This window comes from Marmota monax, unplaced genomic scaffold (assembly GCF_021218885.2).
Source record: "Marmota monax isolate L192 unplaced genomic scaffold, Marmota_monax_Labrador192_F-V1.1 WCK01_AAM20220418_F8-fsc00001, whole genome shotgun sequence".
Lineage (NCBI taxonomy): Eukaryota > Metazoa > Chordata > Mammalia > Rodentia > Sciuridae > Marmota > Marmota monax.
In genome coordinates this window covers 17,483,751-17,505,190 of record NW_026693777.1, presented here as the reverse complement: position 1 = coordinate 17,505,190, position 21,440 = coordinate 17,483,751, and the positions used below count along the sequence as shown (strand labels likewise).

Genomic DNA, 21,440 nt, shown 5'->3' with positions numbered 1-21,440 from the left:
AAAAGTTGAGTTCATTCCTTTATTTACTGAGCAAATATTTATTGAATGTCTACTATGTATTGTGTACTGTTCCAGGGAAGGAAATATAGAATTGATCAAAAGAGACCCTGTCCCTGCCTTCATGAAGCTTACTTTCTATGAGTGGAAGATGAAAAAAATAGGTACACACATATAATATGGATAAAGGAAAAAAAGTTCAACAATTACAATAACATAGATAGATAGATAGATAGATAGATAGATAGAGTATCTAGTGGTGGAAATATTAAAGAGAAAAACTAAACAGCAGGTTAATGCATATTAAGAATTAGGTTCCATTTTATACAGGCTGGTCACAGAAGGCCTCTCTGATAAAATGGCATTTTTAGCAGAGTCCTGAGGGAAATGAGGGAGCAAATTATGTGCATATCTGGGGGACAAGTACTCCAGAACAGGCAGACTTCTGGTTTATTTAAAAATAATATAAAGTAGCCATTAAGAGCTCTTTGATCTTTGTGTGTATGTGTATGTGTGTGTGTGAGAGAGAGAGAGAGAGAAAGAGAGAGAGAGAGAGAGAGAAGATTATTTCAAGTGGACTTGGTGGAGATTTGACATCAGAGTAGGCAGAAAGATTCCTCTCTTTTAGCTGGGCACAGTGGCACATGCCTGTAATACCAGTGATTCAGGAGGCTGAGGCAGGAGAATCCCAAGTTTGAGGCCAGACTTAGCAATTTAGCAAGCCCTAAACAACTTAGAGAGACCCTGCCTCAAAATTTAAAAATTAAAAAAAAGTGGCTGGGGATGTGGTTCAGAGGTTAAGTGCCCCTGGGTTTAATCCCCAGTATCAAACAAAAAAGAAAGAGTCCTTTCTTGAAAAGCTGTGCTGGAACAGCCATTGCTTCCTAGACCTGGCTGGTTACAGCCTCAGACTGAGGCCTGCTAATGGCTAGTGCTTAAGAGGACCAACAGGGCACTGCAAGTCTTGGTGGGCTAACTCACAAATATTTGCTATGGGATTCAAGAGAAAATAAGCAAGAAAACAAAATAGCTCCAATGCAAACTACTACCAAAAGAAATTCAAAGTATAAAATTATATTAAAACATAAAACACACCAATTACTCTAATTAACCATGAAGTTGAACTTTACCCCAAGTGGTAAAAATGGAGATAAAGGTTTTTTTATTCTCTCTTTTCTTTTCCTTTTCTTTCTTTTGTGTGTGTTTGAGGGAGGGGGACTGACAGAGGAGTTGTTATGTTGAACCCATGACTCTGGTCCATGTAAGGCAAGTGCTCTACCACTGAGTCCCTCTTTTCATGCCTACCCCCTTTTTCCTTTTTATCTTTATACACACACACGTGTGTGTATATATATATATGTATGTGTGTGTGTGTATGTATATATACATACATATACACACACATACATATATATATATGTAAAATTTCAAACAGTGGGGGCATATTCTTACCAAAGGGAGTCTGATGTTTGGGGCCTGAAGCTCACCCAAAGTAAAGGGCTTCTGGTCTAGATAACAGAAAAGTTTGGCACAAGATAGCCCTTTATAAATAGGCAAACTATAGAAAGATATGAGAAAAAATGGTTGCCCCGATTTCCTGTTTAATATTTTCATGTCCTTTTGTGATGCAGGACTTCACAACCAATGTTTGCATTTAAAACATCAAAAAGCCTAATGATGGGGGGCTAGGGCTGTGGCTCACTGGTAGTGCACTTGCCCAGCATGTGTAAAGCACTGGGTTTGATTCTCAGCACCGCGTATAAATAAATAAAAATGAAGGTCTATCAACAACTAAAAAAATAAAAATAAAGTTTAAAAAGTCTAATGATGGCTATTCAGTTTTAGAAAAGGTAAAAACTAAATTAAGGTGGTATTAAATTTGTGGCGGAGTGGGACACAAGTATGAAGAATTTGGTTCACTTATCTAAGTTTTTGGTCTACCTCTAAATTCTAAACAGTGTGGGGTAAACTACAAATAAAAAACCCACTTTATGAGTCTTTACCTTGTATCCTGACTGAGAACAACAGTAAGGTCTCTAAAGAAGGAAAAGAAATGTTTTAAAAACTCTGCAATTGAGTCCCCATTTACCAAAAATGTTCTGAGTTGAGGAACGAGGTAGAATTCAGAAGATGATCAGGGAGAAGACATACTTAATTTTAATTTGGGTTTGTGGGCAAGATGGATGATACCAATGTAAAAATGAGCCTGGGTTGTTATGCGGATCCCTATTTACCATAATCCTTTCCAGCTGGCCATAAAGATTAACGGTTGGCCATTCTCTGACCCACCTCACTCTTCATTCACTCTGTGATCCAAGAGGAAAACCTATTTACTGATCTGAAAGCAATCTAGCCATTTTAAGTAAAGTTAACTTGAGGCCAAACAATGGAGGGCTTTTAGCTAATCCACTGTCAGTATGGAGATATAACTTGCTCAAGCATAGGGAAAGATAGACAGCAGCTCCTTCTTAATGGATTTCAAGAAACACACCATGACTATACCAACACTGAAAAAAAGATTACCGCATTAGCACTGTCACTGTCTCATTTGCCCAAATATCTTCTGTTAATCCATTAACCTTTACAGAAAACAGCTACTTGAACAATACTCCCTGCTCTCTGGTACTGTTGTAATGCCCACTGTTATGGTTTAGATATGAGGTGTTCCCCAAAAGCTCATGGGAGACAATGCAAGAATTTTCAGAGGTAAAATGATTAGATTCTGAAAGGCACAGCCTACTCCTTGTATCAATCCACCGATACGGATTAACTGGGTGGTAATTGTAGGCAGGTGAGGTGTGGCTCTAGGAAGTAGGTCACTGGGAGGCATGTCTTTGGAGTTTATACTTTTCTCTGGTGAGTGGAGTGCTGGCACACATGCTTGCGCTCTCGCTCTCGCGCGCGCTCTCTCTCTCTCCTTCCCGGTTGCCTTGTCCTGAGCTGCTTTCCTCCACCATGCCCTTCCACTATGATGTTCTGCCTCACCTAGGGCCCATAGCTATGGAGTCAGCTGAACATGGGCTGAACCTCTAAAACTGTAAGCCAAAATAAAATTTTCCTCTTCTACATTGTTCTCGTCGGGTCTTTTGGTCACAGCAATGAAATGCTGACTTAAAACACCTTTCTTCATCACTTAAATTATACATGTTCTCTAGAAAGAGCTCTATTTGCAGGGTGTTTTGCTAGCTGGAATCCCCAAGAAGCTCATAGTCACCTAAGACACAAAAAAAGGTTTAATGACACGTAGGTTTAAAGAAGGTCAAATGTGGTCTGCCACATTAAATAGAAGCTTCCTCAGGATAAAAAAAAAAAAAATCAAATTAATTAGCACCCTCAAGCAATGCAACTATTTGGCTCTCCCTAACACCTTTGTTTAAACATTAATGGTTACACAAACAAACAAAAAAACCCCAAAATTTGGAATATAGATAACTTCCTACTATTAGAAGTTTTTTAGAAATAAGAATATAAACAAAAATGCCCAACCCAATCTGAGATAAAAAGAAAATTTCAGAAGGGATAAGCCATCTATCTACCTTATATGCTCTAAGAATATGACTCAGAACCTTTGGAAACAAAAATCTCTCACTGCTCTCTCAATAGAAATATGAATAGATGGGTGGACAGACAGATACACACATAAAGGGGTATGTGTGTGTGGGGTCTTCATTTAATACTCTCAAACATCTGCTGAAAGATGTATTTTCCTTTAGTACTGGTCAGCTTACACAGTTCTCTCAAAAGGATCTTTCCATAGTAACTGATTAATTATCCTCCAATAAATGGCATGCCTGTCTGATTAACTATATTGACAAGGACAGAAAAACCAGATGGCTCTGTAACAGACGGATTAGTAACAGAAGAGAGATTGCTATTTAACATTTAAATCAAACACAGTTCTTATTTCCCTTGACCTTTTATCAGGAGGGGGAAAATTTGTTGGAAGAACTTTGTGATGTGTTCTCTAGAAGACCATTTCTGGAAAAAAAGGTTAGATAATTGGTATAAAATACACCTTTGATCATATCATAGTATACTAAGAGCCTGCCATAAATATTATCCACAGCAATATACATATATTTTCTTTGGAAAAGGACAAAGCCTCGGATTTATTTTATTTGTGGTAAGAGAAACAGAATTTCATTGGCTTCCAATAAAAGCACATAAATATGCATACTCATAATATTAATATTATTTTATTTTTAATATTTTATTTATTGGTTGTTCAAAACATTACAAAGCTCATGATATATCATCTTTCATACATTTGACTCAATTGGGTTATGAACTCCCATTTTTACCCCAAATACAAATTTCAGAGTCACATCGGTTACACACTCACATTTTTACATAATGGCATATTAGTGACTGATGTATTCTGCTACCTTTCCTTTCCCCTATTATCCCCACTCCCCTCCCCTCCCATCATCCCTCTCTACCTCATCTGCTGTTGTTCAATTCTCTCCCTTGTTCCCCCGCCCTTTCCCCTCACATCCTCTTCTATGTAATTTTGTGTAACATTGAGGGTCTCCTACCATTTCCATATGCTTTCCCTTCTCTCTCCCTTTCTCTCCCCCCACTCGTCTTTGTTTAATGTTAATCTTTTCCTCATGCTTTTCCTCCCTGTTCTGTTCTTAGTTGCTCTCTTTATATCAAAGAAGACATTTGGCATTTGTTTTTTAAGGATTGGCTAGCTTCGATTAGCATAATCTGCTCTAATGCCATCCATTTCCCTGCAAATTCTATGATTTTGTCATTTTTTATTGCTGCATAGTACTCCATTGTGTATAGATGCCACATTTTTTTTATCCATTCATCTATTGAAGGGCATCTAGGTTGGTTCCACAGTCTAGCTATTGTGAATTGTGCCGCTATGATCATTGATGTGGCAGTATCCCTATAGTACGCTCTTTTAAGATCCTCAGGGAATAGTCCGAGGAGGGCGATAGCTGGGTCAAATGGTGGATCCATTCCCAGCTTTCCCAGGTATCTCCATACTTCTTTCCAGATTGGCCTTACCAATTTGCAGTCCCACCAGCAGTGTAAAAGAGTACCCTTTTCCCCACATCCTCGCCAACACTTATTGTTGTTTGACTTCATAATGGCTGCCAATCTTACTGGAGTGAGATGGTATCTTAGGGTGGTTTTGATTTGCATTTCTCTGACTGCTAGAGATGGTGAGCATTTTTTCATGTACTTGTTGATTGATTGTATGTCCTCCTCTGTGAAGTGTCTGTTCAGGTCCTTGGCCCATTTGTTGATTGGGTTATTTGTTATCTTATTGTTTAATTATTAATATTATTTTTACACGTGAAGTTACATTGTTCTTGCTTCTTTGGATCACTTGCCATTTCATCTCCATTAGGCTCCTGGAATCCTTTGGTTCATTAAAATAACCAACCTTTATGTATTCTGAGTAGGAAAAATTCTATTAATAAAGAAATATTCCATAGTGGCAGCCAATAATAGTCAAATACTCAGTAGGGAAGAAATTTAAAATGCTCTAAATTACCAACAGCTGCTGTAACAAAGTAGCTACTTAAAGATGAATCCTTATTTAGCAAAACTCATTTTGGAAACCTAGACATGGATCGAAAGGCCATCAATCAAATGGCGTTCAGTACCCTGTCTCCCCTCTGTGAGCCTCCATTTTGGGACTGGGAAGTAGGGAGATTACATAGCTTACTTCAGTCCATCTGTGAGTACTTACAGTCTTCATTCAAGCAAAAGGCTCCAAGTATTCTAAGGAAGGAATATTATTTTACCTTGTTTCTCCAAAGCTTAAAGACACCAGAAAAAGAAGTGGAGCTACTGAGAATCATGTCTCTAAGATGGCTGGGCAGGTATAGTAGGACAGGTTCTATCTGTCCGCTATCATTAATATCAACCAGGTTTACTAGTAGGGCTCATGCTCCTAGGCAGGAGCTAAACATTAAAAGAGAACTATTATGTCACGTCACTAGATCACATCAATTTCACTTGTTCCTAAGAAGAAATCAAGGCTGCCTAGATTTCCTTTTCAACCGAACAATTATAAACCACACCATCTCTAATAGACTTGTACACATTCCAAAATCTTTTAAATTTTTAAATTTTAATCTGTCAGTAAGTGAACTGAGATGATCTTATCCAAGGGAAAAATCTTAATCAAGACTTGATAATACCTGAGTCTCTTAGGTTCTAGGAGTCCCATAAATCCCTTAATTATTATGTGTAAAACTATGTGGATATGTGCATTTTTCTAAGATGAATGTTTATAGCTTTTGTTCTTTCAAAAAGTTCCAGGGTAAGAAAGTGTTAAAATGGCTGCCTTAATAAACAAGTAATTTTTGTTCTACCTTTTCTCTATAAAACAAAGTTTCTTAAAATATTCACTCCCTAAATAATACATCGAAGGAATTCCTCTTCTACACCTTCTGTATTTGGTTCTTCCCCATTGCCCCACAGAAGACCACATCACCACCTGATCTCAACAACACAGGTGGCAGCATGTCTATGAGGAAGAGGGTGCACTCATAAGCAAAATTAATCCTAAACTTAGTTTGGGCCTGCTACTGATTAGATCAGCCGTTTCAAATTATTCTGGGCCTCAGTCTCACAGGGACATGAAACCTATCCAACTATTCCTAGAGGTCTGCAAGAGGCTTTAAATATAATAGTGAAAAAGACAAGGAGATGAAAATAAAAGTAAGTCTAAAAACGCAATACAAATAAAAGAATGGAACCCAAGTTGAATTTTCCTTTATTAAAAGTATATTTTTAGCAGAAGGCTGGGGCAGGAGAATCACAAATTCAAGGCCAGCCTCAGCAAAAGTGAGGTACTAAGCAACTCAGTGAGATCCTGTCTCTAAATAAAATACAAAATAGGGCTGGGGATGTGGCTCAGTGGTTGAGTGTTCCTGGGTTTAATCCCTGGTATCCCCACCCCCCAAAAAAGTGTATTTTAATTTCATATTTACATGGCATACCAGGCCCCCATGGAGGCATCATGAGGGCTGCATGGAGTTATTAAAAAAAAAAAGCAAAGTTATAACTTTATAGGGAGCTTCTCTGGCCTGGAGAGCACTTACTGGTGCATTCAGGTACCTCTGCTCTATCCAGGCACCACCAACACAGAGTTTGAATGGTGATATGCTAAGGCCAGGCCACATATCAAGGCCATTTTGCTGGATTTACAGAGTACAAGTCAGCTCTTTAGGCGATGGGGCAGGATGGTTTCATTATCGTGATTTGGGGCATCCCTGCCAGCTGTCAAATTAAAAAGAAAGACCTATGTAGATCTCAATGCTCAGATGCTCGAGTGCTCAATCCTTTCAAGAAAACTTAGTTTTACTATTGTTTCCTTCCTGATCCTTCTTTTAGTAAGACATGGGGACTATCAACCCTACCATTAGATGAGACTAATGCAAGAGAAATTTTTAAAATGATAAGCCTGTCCACTTTCAGATACACATGCCTCTCGCCTGAAAGACTGACTTCCCAGAAGCCTGAGCTGCTCTGCTGGACTCACAATCTAGGATGAGAGCCATTTAAGGAATTGTGAAAGAAAGGGAACAAAAGCTGAGTGCTGCCTTACAAGTATGTGCCAAAAAGCTAGCAGGTGGAAACACTCTTTTTAAACTCTATTAAGAAACTGACTCACTGAAGGCACAGAGAGGAATGAAACTAGGAAAAAAGAAAGAACATACCCATCTAGGCTTTAGGGAAAAAAAAAAAAATCTAAGTATGATGTGAAAGCAAAGAGAACACCTGGGTTCAGGAAATCTCCAGGAGAAGAAATGTTTTAGTATAAGATTCCTCACTATACTACAAGACTAGAAAGTTGCCTGGATTTAAAAAAAAAAAAAAAAAAAAAAGGCAAGGAACTAGGCATGGTGTGTACTTAGTCTCTGCTGCTTAGGAGACTAAGACAGGAAGACCTCTTGAGCCCAAAAGTTAGGGGCTAGCCTGAGCAACATGGTAAGATTAGGTCCCAAAAGTTCAAGTGTTTAATTGGGGTTGTTTCTGTTGATACCCAGCCAATGTGATGTTACTCCTGTCACCTAATTCAATGGTGTAAGTTATTAAACTTGAATAATTAAAATATTAAACTAGAAATAAACCATGTATTTATAGCCACAAGTAAGAAAGACAAATTATATGTAGAACCTTAATAAAGATCCCAAAGAGGGCCTGGAAGGTCATGTGACTGCCTACCCAGTATCTGGCATACAGTAAATGCCCAGTAAAGAACTGCTTTCGGTCTGGGGTTGTGGCTCAGCAGTAGAGTGCTTGCCTCTCATGTATGAGATCCTGGGTTTGACCCTCAAGCACCACATAAAAATAAATAAACAAAATAAACATATTGTGTCCATGTATAACTAAAAAAATATATTTTTTAAAAAAAGAACTGCTTTCATCTTTAGCTGTGCTGTCAACTTAGGAAAAAGTATCCTAGTTTACCGTGTTGAGTTGGCATTGTACAGAAATTAACAGCCATATTGGTCTAGAAACATTAAACTTAATTTTTTTCCATTTGTACAGGGGTAATGCACTGTATTAAATATGTAAGGTCTTATCTACATGGGTTTGATTATAGAAACCAATAAAGTATTCTCTAAGGATAAAAAAAGAACTGCTTTCATATTTTAAAAGATGGAGGGTAAGAAAGACACTAAGTTAGGAAGCATTCAGCAGGAGTCAGGAAAAAAGAACTTGTCTTCACTCATCCATGAATTCATGACAAATCATAGAGCTAAACATGAGGAAAAGCATCCTATGAAAGAAGCACAGAGGTTTCAAATGGTGGCTCTAAAGCAATACACAGATTTGTGTTATCCATACAATAAAGTTTGAATTTGTTGCAATAATTAAAAAATGAGACTTCACATAAAAATCTATCTTCCCCTTTACGAAAATCAGACCTCTAGCAACATGGAGGCTCACATGACAACAATGAGCTTAAACTGAGTAGAAGCTATCCCACTTTGATGAAATGTGGGCTGAACAGTTGGCCAGTTTGCACCACTCCTTACTGTGACTCCCAGCCTAATTTATTCATTTTTTTTCCCGTCTGCCTTGCTACTAGTGGCATTAAGTTATGGCCATTTATACAGTGAAAAATGGTCTCTACTGAGAGCTCAAAAATCTGGGTTCTAGTCCTGACTCAGCTACAAAATTGTATATGTGGTTACTTATGTTACCTAATCTTTATGAGTCTCAGTTTTCTCATGCTGAAAGGAAGAGTTTGTACAAAATGCTCTCTAGTGGTTCTATGATTTGAAATCATCTATAATGGGGGCAATGAAAATGAAGACAACACAAAGTAGTTTCAACATATTTCATACTTTATTCTGAGTAAAATTTTTTGAAATTTCAATTTAATTTTGAGGTTAATGAATCCCTAGCAAACCTAAAATAGACAAAAAGAAGCACAGGCCCTCTGGAATAATATCTGGATCCATTTGTGTGGCCTGACTAACCTCTTTGTAATTAAAAGCCAGAAGACTATCTCAGATAGATAGGATCATTTATCTATTTTGCTTTTCTCATCCATTTTCATTCCTATTATGGGAATTCTCAAGATTCCTCTCTGGAATGGTTACCTAGCCATTGACTAAATGAAGAGTTTCAGAGCACAGAATCTCAGGCTACAGGCATTCCTAGTCTATACATGAAAGAGGTGGCACTTTGTAATCCCAGCTACTTGGGAGGCTTAAGCAGGAAAATCATAGTTTCTAGACTAGCTGGAAAGAAATACAGCAAGACCCCATCTCCAAATACATACATACATACATATATACACATCAATATAAGGAAAAGGTAGACTTTGGAATCTAAAGGCAGCAAAAATGATACTGTCTAGACTAGTCAAACACACATTTCAATCTTGCAGATCACACCGAACTGTGGCAGCTGCTGTTTAGCCCAGAGTGCGAAAAGTCAAGAGTCTTTAAATCACCTGTGAAAGACATTTTCCAGGACTGGGACATGTTTGGTCTCCTTTGCGGCACTTAAAACTATAAACTCAATTGATAGCTTCACTGTAAACCCATTATTAATTCATCCTCCCAAAAGTCCCTGAAAGTTGAACAGGAAATATGATATGTATCTGCATTTACAGTTAGAGGAGCCTTAGGGCCAGAAAGCCAAATACCACACGATGACCTATAGCTAAGTAATTAATAGAAAAGCCAAGTTTAAATCTCTATATTTCCTATTCTCTTAGATGCCTCTAATAATCTATATGGGGGATAAGAAAAGACTTAGTCTGGTCCAAAGTCAGAGTCAATGACTGCATTCTCCATCATCCAAGAAAAACCACTACCCCAACCAAAGAGCAGTGCAGTCTATCAGAGAGAATATGATTCCCATAAGCTTTCCCCTTAGAACAAAAGTCATAAATAATGAACTAGTCAAATCTGAATAGAGAAAACTAAAAGTCCCTCAATGTTTTTTTTTTTTTCATTAAATATAAATGCAAGGCAAACTAGCTATAATTTCAATGTACATACCCAGGACCATCACAAAATACCTTGCCTGGCTCTGCCTCTGCAACACCAGCCCTAATGCTTTCTGAGCAAAATTGGTAAATATAATCTAGATCAGGGGTTTTTAACGAGGGGCAACATTCCCTTCAAGGGACATTTGGTAATACCCAGAGACCTTTTTGGTTGTGTGGAGGACAACAAAGGATGATATTATTGACATCTAGCAAGGAGAGGCCAGGAATGCTATCACCCATCCTACAATGCACAGGACAACCCTACACCACAAAGATTTATTCAGCCGAAACATCAACAGTGCCGAGGTTGAGAAACAATGGTCTAGATGTTGTCTACATTTTGGCCAGAGGAATTTGATCTGGGTCTTTTAAGGACTCCACAAAGACAGGCTTTGGCTACTAATATACAGTTTGAAGAAAAAAACAATATCCATATTTTTTCAACTCTTGTCTTTCTTCTCAGCCAGTGTTCATGGCAATAAAGTCTTAAAAACTATTATTTTCTGCATGCTTTTTATTATTTAATGAAATAAGAATCACATGCATAAGTTGACAGAAGATAGAAGAATCAACAAAAGCAAAGAAGACTGAAGGAATAAACAAAGGTAGTGGTTGCAGGACTAGGTTGCCATTTCCACAGCCATATTAAGCTAAATCAACTATTTTCCATAGCAGACCAATTCTCTGTTCTATTGAGAATCTGATCACCTCTTCTCTAGAAACTGATTCTTCCTACCTAAGAAACAAATTGCCTACAGTACCACATAAGCAAATAAAAACTAAGTCATGTAGGTACTATGGCTTCCTCCAAAGATAACATTTATATAACTGAGGCCATCTAGTGGTTTCCAGTGTGGACTGAAGCTAAGTAGGCCATAGGACTGGAGTACAAATTCTGAATTTGGCTGGGTGTGGTAGCACATACCCTTAATCCCAGCTATTTGGGAGGTTGATTAAGGAGGACTGGAAATTCAAGGTCATTTTAGCAACTTAGTAAGACCCTGTTTCAAGCATGAAAAATTAAGCCAGGCACAGTGGTATACACCTGTAATCCCAGCAACGCAGGAAGCTTGACACAGGAGGCTTGTAAATCTAAGGCCACTCTCAGCCACTTAGTGAGACTCTATCTCAAAATTAAAAATAAAAAGGGCTGGGGATGTAGCTCAATGGCAAAATGCCCCTAGGTTCAATCCCCAGTACCTACAAAAAAATAAACATTTTTAAAAGGTGGGTGGTGTTAGGATTTAACTCAGTGGTAGAACACTCATGGGTTAATTCCCCAGTTCAGCAAATAAATATATTATCTACAAAGGGGGAAGTATCTATCTTGGAAAACTTGAATATTCTTATCTACCTACATGCAACTCAATTCAACAAGTGTTTATTCTACTCCTACTACATATACAAATCATTAAACTACTTAGGGAGTCTAGCAACTTCAGCCTAGAGAGAAAAATCCTACCCTTTAAAAAGCAGGGTCTTGAAAGGTTCTCAAAGAATTGTTTCTTTTGCCAGGCACAGTGGCATATGCCTGTGATCCCAGCAACTCAGGAGGCTGAGGCAGGAAGATCACGTTTGAGGCCAGCCTGGGCAACTTAGTGAGACCCTGTCTCAAAACAGAAAATAAAACAAGTAGGGATATAACTCAGTGGTAGAGCACCCCTGGGTGCAACATATAACTGAAAAAAAATTTTTGTTTAGGCTTCTTATCCCAAAATAACAATAAAGAGGTGGGGTATGTTATGTCAAAATGCGGCAAAATTGATGAGCCCAAAGATGAAATACTAAGCACCAGCAAGAAACAAAGGTTTTTTTCTTTTCTTTTTTCAATCTGAATGTAAAGTAGCAATAAGATTGGTTTTCCTTGAGAAGAAAAAAAATTGTTTATTTGATTTGCCTTTACTGACATCAGTTATTCAGGTCAGTACAACTGGTCACTAACACCCATTTCAGAACTTCTATGGCTAAGACAGACAAGCACCAAGAATGCCATGTATGCTTTTAAACTGCCAGCTTTAAAGCAACATCAGTATCTCTATTCCCAGTGACACTGAAAAAAGGCAGGAAACTCACAGCATGGGCTCTGCAGACCCAGTTGTGATATGGCAATAACAACAAACAGAGTCAGCATCTGGCTGCCTCTTAAACAAACTTGCTCAGCCCATTTCATCCAACAAAAAGATGCCATCTCAACAAGTCATTCAAGATACATGTCTCCTGTATGATACTTAAGATGTTTCATTCATCTCTGTGTTTTTTTGATATAAGAAAACTAAAACTGTCCCTTATCATTAGGTTGATTTTCCATGAACTCCTTCCTTTCTTTGGAAATGGCACATGCTTGGAATTTTAAAATCTGTTCAGAAATGTGGCAGAACTGGGTTACTAAGAACTATGTTGTAGCCAGTCTTGGTTTATGATGTGTCTCATAATACCCACTGGTAGTGTGCATGAAGAAACTCACTAGGAAACCAGAATGTCTCTAGACTCTCACTGCCCTCAACTGTTTCCAGCTGACCAGGTGCTAAAGAAAAAGGAGACCAGTACACAAAGATGTGGATGTAGGAGATAGAGGGCACTTACCTGGTCACGATCTCCTGCAAAACAGCAGCTTTTCATGGTGCATGAGTTGAAGTAACCCTGATTGTCAAACTGGAACACTGGCAGGCGGGAGTGGATGTCATAAAGTACAGGGGGCAGGCGACGCCGCAGGGCCAGGAGCTGGGTCCCATTGCTATTGAATCGCACACTCATGGCACTTTGGAGAGACAGGTTGCCACCATAGCGCAGGAGAGAACTAAAAGCAGAAAGCACAGGGATTCGGCATAAGTCAGGCTAGACAAGAGTCTGCAAAACACACTGAATTTATTTCTTCACATGTGCTCCTTCAGGCTTACAAATCGAAATTTCAGCAAAAGCATATTTCTATAAATCAGTTAGAAAGTAATAATGAGGATAAGAATTGCTCCTTGGTTGCATTAAAACAAATTACTTAAAATGTCAGGTTCCTTCAATCTTCAAAAGGCAAATTTAAGAAAAGGATAAAATACTTTGAAAAAAGAGATTAAAATCATTAGATATTTTGTTTACCCAAGCTAAGTGCATACTCTAAGAGATACTCATCAAGACCCTGGAAAGGAGTCATGTCCACCTTAATGGCTAAATCATGGATGGTAAAATGACATATTTATCCTTTGTATTAGAGACACAAGAACCATCAGCAAGAACAATAGATACTTTATTCTATTCTGGATATTTTTTCAATAATAATCATAATTAAGCATAACAAGCATTTATTTTTTAATTTTCAGTCTGTTCTCACAATTTTTAATTCCATATGGCATAACCAGGGAGTAAATATTAAAGAAAAAATTTAATTTAGATGCAGAAAAAGTAGTATAACAATTGAAAAAGGAAGATGACTTGTTTCCCTTTATAATTCCCATATTTATATTTAGCTTTGAAATCTACTTTGGTAAATGCACACAATTTCATTTATCTAGTTTCACTAGGGAGTAGTATGTTTTGGTTAACCTAAAATTCCTTCTATAGTTTCATGATGTTCATAACATTTAAAAAAAAGTTATAGTATGATTCTAAATAATTTCTTCTGATGATTCAGAAGATACTTTCAATATTACAGTGAACTAGGATAGCCATGAACTTTAAAAATTACACAGTACTCATTTTATACAGTATTCGTTTTGACATACACTTGTCTGTGTACGTTTTATCTTTCCGGCAGTGATATAGTAACATAGTGTCCAGATGTTATTACTGAGGGATGACTGCCTGCCAACATGCCATAACCAAGTTCTCTTTTGTATTTTATGTTCACTTCTTGGAGCACTGAATTACTGGGTAGGAAAGAGAGGCAAAGTATGTATGTCAGATATATGGAGAAAGGAGGGCCATGTCAGAGCTAATAACCTGCTCTGCCTCACATAGACATTGTCATGAAAAGGAAGTAGTTTTAGAGAAAAAAAGGCTTATAAATTCTAGAAATTATTACAGCAATGGAAAGGGCATCAAGAATCTAACTAGAGCCTAACAGATTTGAAATTTTTTTTGTATGTGTGTGTGGTACTACAGATTGAAATAAAAAGTGCTCTACCACTGGGCTATATCCCCAATCCTTTATATTTTTTGGGACAGGGGTCTCACTAAGTTGCCAAGGCTGGCCTCAAACTTAAGATCACCCTGCTTCACCCTCTTGAGTAGCTGGGATTATAGAAGTGCACCATCACACCTTGCAGATTTGAAACATTTTAAAGAAGTTTTAGAAGCATTTAACCAGAGAAAACTTAAACTGCTATTTGTTACTGGAAGAAATAACACATTTTCTTTTTGGCAAGAGAGTGATACCGCAGATTAAGGGGACAAGAAAGGAGATATTTTATGGGAACTTTAAAACATAGCAAGGTCATAAAAACAGCCTGTACTACCACTACACTCAATCCTGTGTCCCCCATCCTCACAAATCAGTCTTCTCACCAAAGGAGGAATGCTCTGGTGCTATGGCTCTGTAGAAACAGGGTTGGGTAGAACAGCCTGAAATCCTCTTACGAGTGGAATAAAGGGAAGAAAAAAAGAAGAGACAGAAAACTATCCCTAGAACAGCCATCAAGGAACAGCCAGGTATCCCTGTAGTCCCCAAGTAATAATACCTGCAGAGAAATGCTTTTATAATGATCCTAAACACAGACCACACTCACTCACATACACAGAGAACAAATGACAGGGCTGTTAGACTCCAGGCATTTCCTTTACTGGGTGCCCTGGCTGCCACAGGCATGTGGTGTTATCTAAACACTGAGCTCAAAAACAATAAGAGGCTTTCAATCCAAGATCAGCTTGGGATGTGCAAATAAACCAGAATCCATAGGACTGGGGGAGGGGAGTAGAAACAAGACTCAACAGAAAGAAACTTGGCCTGCCCCACTAGCCATAGCAGCAGGATTTGCATCAGCCCAAGCACCCTGACAGGAAACTGGGGACTCTAGAATACGCTCTTCCTGTCTGTTAACAGGAACTTTCTCTGCCCATTCTAGTCAGGCCTGTATAGAGGAATCTGCCCAAAACAAGCATGTGGGCCCATCTCATCTTGGTCTAAGCTACTTGACCCACCATTTGCAACACGGCCACACTACAGGGGTATGTTTGTGGACTTCAGGATAGTTACTAACTTCTCTCTTGCCTATACTTCTAGGCAGGGAACCTGACTCACACAATGAAGGTGCATAGGAATCTTGCTCCTAGAATGTTTAGGGGTGCAATCTACAGAACAGCAATTACCAACATTGAATCTTTCATGTTTGGGTACAAAATTTTGATTCCTTCCAAAGGAATGAATGACACCTGAAATACAGAAAGTGATTAACTTCTCAGAAGGGCCTCTGAGCTGGTTATTCCTGCTGAAAATAAGGATGCTTTAGTTCACTAGGGAGAAAAGGCTTAAAAGTAGTTTGTCCTCATAGTTAGGATATATAATGTCAAAGATTCCATAGCTCATGGTTTCAAGAGTAATAGGCATAAGAAATCATCTAGAATTTTTTAAAAATGTAGGTTCTTGGCATCCACCCCCAGATATTCTAATTCAATCTGGGAAGTGGGCCCAGGTATTTCAATTTAACAAGGAACCCTGGTTCATTCTGATGCAGGTGACTCTCTAATGACACTTTGAGAAATGTGATCCCATTTTGGAATGGGGGTAAGGGGGCAAAATGAAAAGATAGAGAAATGATAGATTACCAGAATCTCAATGAAAAGTTAGCCACAATCACACAATATGGCGATTTTTACAGCCCCAAGTCTATTAGTAATGACTCCAATTCCTTTTAAGGTCAGAGTCACTCTTTACTAACAACCCCCCCAACACACACACACCGCCATTTTTTTCTGTCCTCAACATATTCCCTGTTGGAGAAGAAATTTCTCATTTCCTCTGGGAAAACCAAAGGTGCTTCTATGTAACAAGAATGCCTCAATCTTGATTTGCTTTCTGGATGCTGATCCTGATGAGAGAGATGCTTCTGTCTCCACTCCTCTAGAGAAATGGCTGCCATCATAAACCCCGATGATATGAGCAGTATCTTGAACGAACTAGCCAAGCAAGTTAAAATGACTTCAAATAAAAACATTCCTATAGGAAAAATAAAAGAAATGCATTATTCCCAACCTATCTTCAACTAACTATTTGCTGTAAAATGCAACAGGAATGCAGTAGGAGGTGATCCAAAGGTCAGCATGCAAAAGACCTGGGGAAAAAAAGCAAGAGTACCTCTGAATATCAGGAAAAAGTCCTCACTGCATTTAGTTTATTGTTGCTTATTGAAGTTACAAAAACAACAACAACAAAAACTCAACTGGACTTCTTGAGAGACAGAGAGAGAGAGAGAGAGAATTTTTTTTAATATTTATTTTTTAGTTTTTGGTGGACACAACATCTTTGTTTGTATGTGGTGCTGAGGATCGAAACCAGGCCACACGCATGCCAGGCGAGTGCGCTACCGCTTGAGCCACATCCCCAGCCCCTCAACTGGACTTCTTAATTGTTCTAGCAGTGCAAAAGTACTTAACCAAGGTTAAAGCCTTGGAATAGAAGAAAACAGGCTGAGGCTGTTTCCAGAAAAAGAGAGTGTTATATCTAGCACAATAAAGGGAACTGAAAAACCTTCCAAGCCTATGAACCTAGATTACCATAAGTCCATGGTTAAGTAGTTTAACTGATGCTGCCTAATAGTGTCTACAAGATTTTCCAAAGTGCACTGGCATGAATTTCCCCATATTTTCTATGTGAAAGTTCTATAAGACTTGTGCAACATATGGAATCAAGACAGTACTCCAACTCAGACATCAGAACTGGTTCATACTACATGCAAAGAAGCATAAGTGAGGTCTTCCAGGTTGGGGGTAGATAAAAACTTTCATCAGTTTCTACTTCAGGACAGGATGACCTATAAGGGACATGGGACATTCTGTAATTCCTATAACACAACTCTTAGAATAAAACAAATCCTAGAAGATACTAGAACTAGGTAAAAGTGAGCAAATTCAGGGAGTCATAGTCCACCACTCATCCAATTCAAGTATGCTTAGGGTCCCAATAATCCCTTAGTCATTTCCTTTATATAAGCTGGAAGGGGGCTAAAGAACCTGGGTATGCATGTGGGTTCTCTCGGCTTTTTGTTTGTTTAGTTGTTGTTTTTGTTTTTGAGATGGGGTCTCTCTATGTTGCTCAGGCTAGACTTGAATTTCTAGGCTCAAGCAATCCTCTTGTCTCAGACTCCCAAGTAACTGGGAGTACAGGCTTATGCCACCATGCCTAACTTTTTGCTCTTTTTCTAAAACAGTACAATCCTCAGTCTCAAGACTGAAATTTCTTTAAAGGAATTTAAACTGTTGGGCAACTAGTCCAAGAAAAACTCATGGTATTCTGTGACTAAACAAATTTATTGTTCCCTGAATATGATTCACCACTAAGCTTCTCTGGCTTAAAATATATTTATGAGTTCAGTGTACTTGTTGAGTATCCAGAAATTTAAGTTTTACAGAGTTTTGCAGAAGGGTTTGACTCAATTCCTGTTTAGGAGGTCTTTGCATAATTAAATGGCATATATGGCCCATCCATTAAGCAAACATGAATGGCAGGAAATGTGGTATTTCTAATCTTCATCTTCCAGAACCAATCATGCTCAGAGCTAATGCATTCTAGAGGCCAGGTAATTGCTTCTGGCCCAGAGATCCCAAAAGTCACACAGTGTCAAAACAGGCATCTAAATAAATTAAGAGGCAGTACCATAACAGTTATCTTCTAGGATACTTACGACTTTCTCACAGGATTAAGAACTCAATATTTAGTCATTAGAGTTCATCAGATGGCCTGGCTAATTAAAAACAAAAACAAAACCCTTTACCACAAGCTTTGTAAAATAGAGAGGAGTTTGGTAAGCAGCCACTTAATCTTCATCTTACATAGCATCAGCCCTGACCTCACAGTGTATAAAACTGGGGAGGGAGAGTTCAATGAATAGTGGTTGTTAGGAAGAAGAAAAAAGCAAGTTGAAGGAGGTAGATTAGGACGGCAGTTGCTACAGCAACAGTAACAGTGCAGGAGTGGGTGGGAAGATATGCAGATAAATAGGCAGTTCCTAATGGCAGGAGAAGAAACTGGGATGGGTTCACTGAGTACCAGGTGACAAGGCCACAAAACTAGAGGAATGTTAAAGAGGAAAGAAGCAAAGTACAGTGGGGGATGGGGGGCCGAGGGAGGAATCCTAAGCAGATGAGGGTCAGAAAACAAAAATTACAATTTAGTACTTTGTAAAATTAACTCTTAAACAAAGAGTTGAAAACAAATGAAGAATATGTCAAGAGCTTTGTAATGTTTTGAACAACCAATAAAAAAAAAAAAGAAAAAAGAAAACAAATGAAGAGAGGAAGGGAGCTGGGGTTGTGGCTCAGTGGTAGAGCGCTTGCCTTGCACACGCGAGACCCTGGATTCAATCCTCAGCACCACGTAAAAACAATTAAAATAAAGGTATTATGTCCAACTACAACTTAAATAAATACATAAATAAATAAATGAGGAAGGTCAAGGCAAGAACTCTTTCTTCAAACTGCTGATTGATGAGACAGGATAATACAGGAAAATGGCTTCTTTCCTACAGGAACAATTCACTGGGAATACATCTGAAAACCAAAGTTGGCAATACTATGAATGTTTCAGAACAACGGCTTTTAAATGTTTTCATAGTAATCCTTGGTACTAAATACATTTTACATAGCATCCCAGTACACCCACATTCTTTTAGTATAAATTTGTCAAATGATGCTTACCACCTACTATATGCAATACACTATTTTTCTTTCTTTCTGTATTTAATACATATTTGTGACCACCTAAATTGATTTCATGACCCACTAGCATGAAAGAGCATGCTATTTAGTCCCCTTGCTTCCACTCTTCCTGAATCCCATCACATTATTGCTTTGCTGAAAAACCTCTAGTGACTTCCCATTTCATCCAAAGTAAAACCCAGATTCTTTACAATGTCAATAAGGCCTTAGATAATACCACCTACCCTCATCCTTTATGTCTCTGACCCTAGAACTCTCTTCGTACATTACTCTAACCACATGGTGCCTCTTTTACTGTTCCTAGAACATGCCAGGCATTTGCACTCGTAGATTCTATAGCCTGAAATGTTCCTTCCCAAATATGAGTTATCTTTTCCGGGTGCATCTGAACCTTGAATGATATTAGGTACGTAATAGGCATTTAATAATAGCTGTTGAGTAAATGACCTAATAGATCATGAACAGCAGCAGTATAAAAAACTCTTGACTTAGAACATTAAAATAAAAATGCTCAAGGTTTACACAACTCCTGATATTTGTCTGACCACAAAACTCAATCCTAAGAGGCAAGCAGCAGAGCAGCATAAAGTTACAGAAATAGGGACCAGGGTTGTGGCTCAGTGGTAGAGTGCTCACCTAGCATGTACTAGGCACTGGGTTTGATCCTCAGCACCACATAAATGTAAAATAAAGACATTGTGTCCACCTAAAAAAAAACTAAAAAATAAATATTAAAAAAAAAGAAAAGTTTCAGAAATAGGAGTAGGTACACAACTGTAGCTCACAAAATTTGCGAATGACAATTCAGGTTTCCTTCTCTTCACATGATGCCACCTTCATCCTTCAAGAGAGGTAAATGAATCCATTGCTAATCACTTACGTGGCCAACAAAAAGTAAGAATTTAAGTATGCCTAGCTTATAATCCCAGTAGCTTGAGAGGCTGAGGCAGGAGGATCATGAGTTCAAAGCCAGCCTCTGCAACTTAATGAGGCCTAAGTAATTCAGTGGGAACCTGTCTCAAAATAAAACATAAAAAGGGCTGGGGATGTTGCTCAGTGGTTAAGCACCCTGGTTTCAATCCCTGGTATAAAACAGAAAAAAAAAAAAAAGGAATTTAAGCAAGTTTATAACCTCAGGAGGCTGAGGCAGGAGAATCACAAAGTCGAGGCCAGATTCAGCAACTTGGCGAGGCCCTAAGCAACCTTAGTGAGACCCTATATCAAGATTAAAAAAGGGGGCTGGGGTTGTAGAGCACTTGCCTTGCATGAGGCCCTAGGTTCAATCCTCAGCACACATAAAAAATAAAGACATTGTGTCCCTCTACAATTAAAAAAAATAAATTAAAAAAGGGGGGAGGTTAAGGATATACCTCAGTGGTAAGGCACCCCTGGTTTAATCCTTAGAACCAAAACAAAGAATTTAAACATTTTTGAATTCCTGCTAACTATTCTAGATACTGTGCCAGGCACATTGATTAAAAAGATATGATAAGACGAATAAAACCCCATCAACGACTAAAAAAGGATAGGAAATCCACCAGTTTCCTTCCATAACGTGAATGGTGCTGTAATGAGGGGTGTGCTATGAGAGGACACAGGAACAATAAGTACTCTCCACTGGGGAGACAGAAGTGGGAGTGGTCTTAAAGAATTTCTGGAAGAACAACCTCTGCTTTTTTTTGGGGGGGGAGGGGGGGGTACTAGGGATTAAACCCAGGGGCACTCAACTACTGAGCCACATCCCCAGCCCTTTTTATTTTTTATTTAGGGACAGGATCTCACTGAGTTGCTTACGCCTCACTAAGTTGCTGAGGCTGGCTTTGAACTCGTGATCCTCCTGCCTCAGCCTCACAAGTCTCTTCGATTACAGGCGTGCACCATTGTGCCTGACCCTTCTGCTGATTCTTAACAGAGAAAGTAGGTGAGTTGGGGCTAGGGATGTGGCTCAAGCGGTAGCGCGCTCGCCTGGCATGTGTGCAGCCCGGGTTCGATCCTCAGCACCACATACAAACAAAGATGTTATGTCCGCCGATAACTAAAAATAAATAAATATTAAAAAAAAAAAAAAAAAAGAAAGTAGGTGAGTTGACTCAAATTATTA

General features: G+C 38.5%; 1 protein-coding gene across 4 annotated transcripts in view; it reads right to left on the bottom strand.

The window, feature by feature from the left end:
* Dcaf5 (DDB1 and CUL4 associated factor 5) overlaps window positions 1–21,440 on the bottom strand; it is a 100,350-nt gene that overhangs the window by 29,085 nt on the left and 49,825 nt on the right. For 3 of the 4 annotated variants that reach the window (XM_046461166.2, XM_046461165.2, XM_058584541.1), the window contains exon 6: window positions 13,064–13,277. In XM_046461166.2, coding sequence (XP_046317122.1) covers window positions 13,064–13,277 — 214 coding nt within the window. Of the gene's footprint in view, window positions 1–4,467; window positions 12,585–13,063; window positions 13,278–21,440 lie in introns of those variants that run through there. The other variant, XM_058584542.1, reaches the window with a different exon arrangement.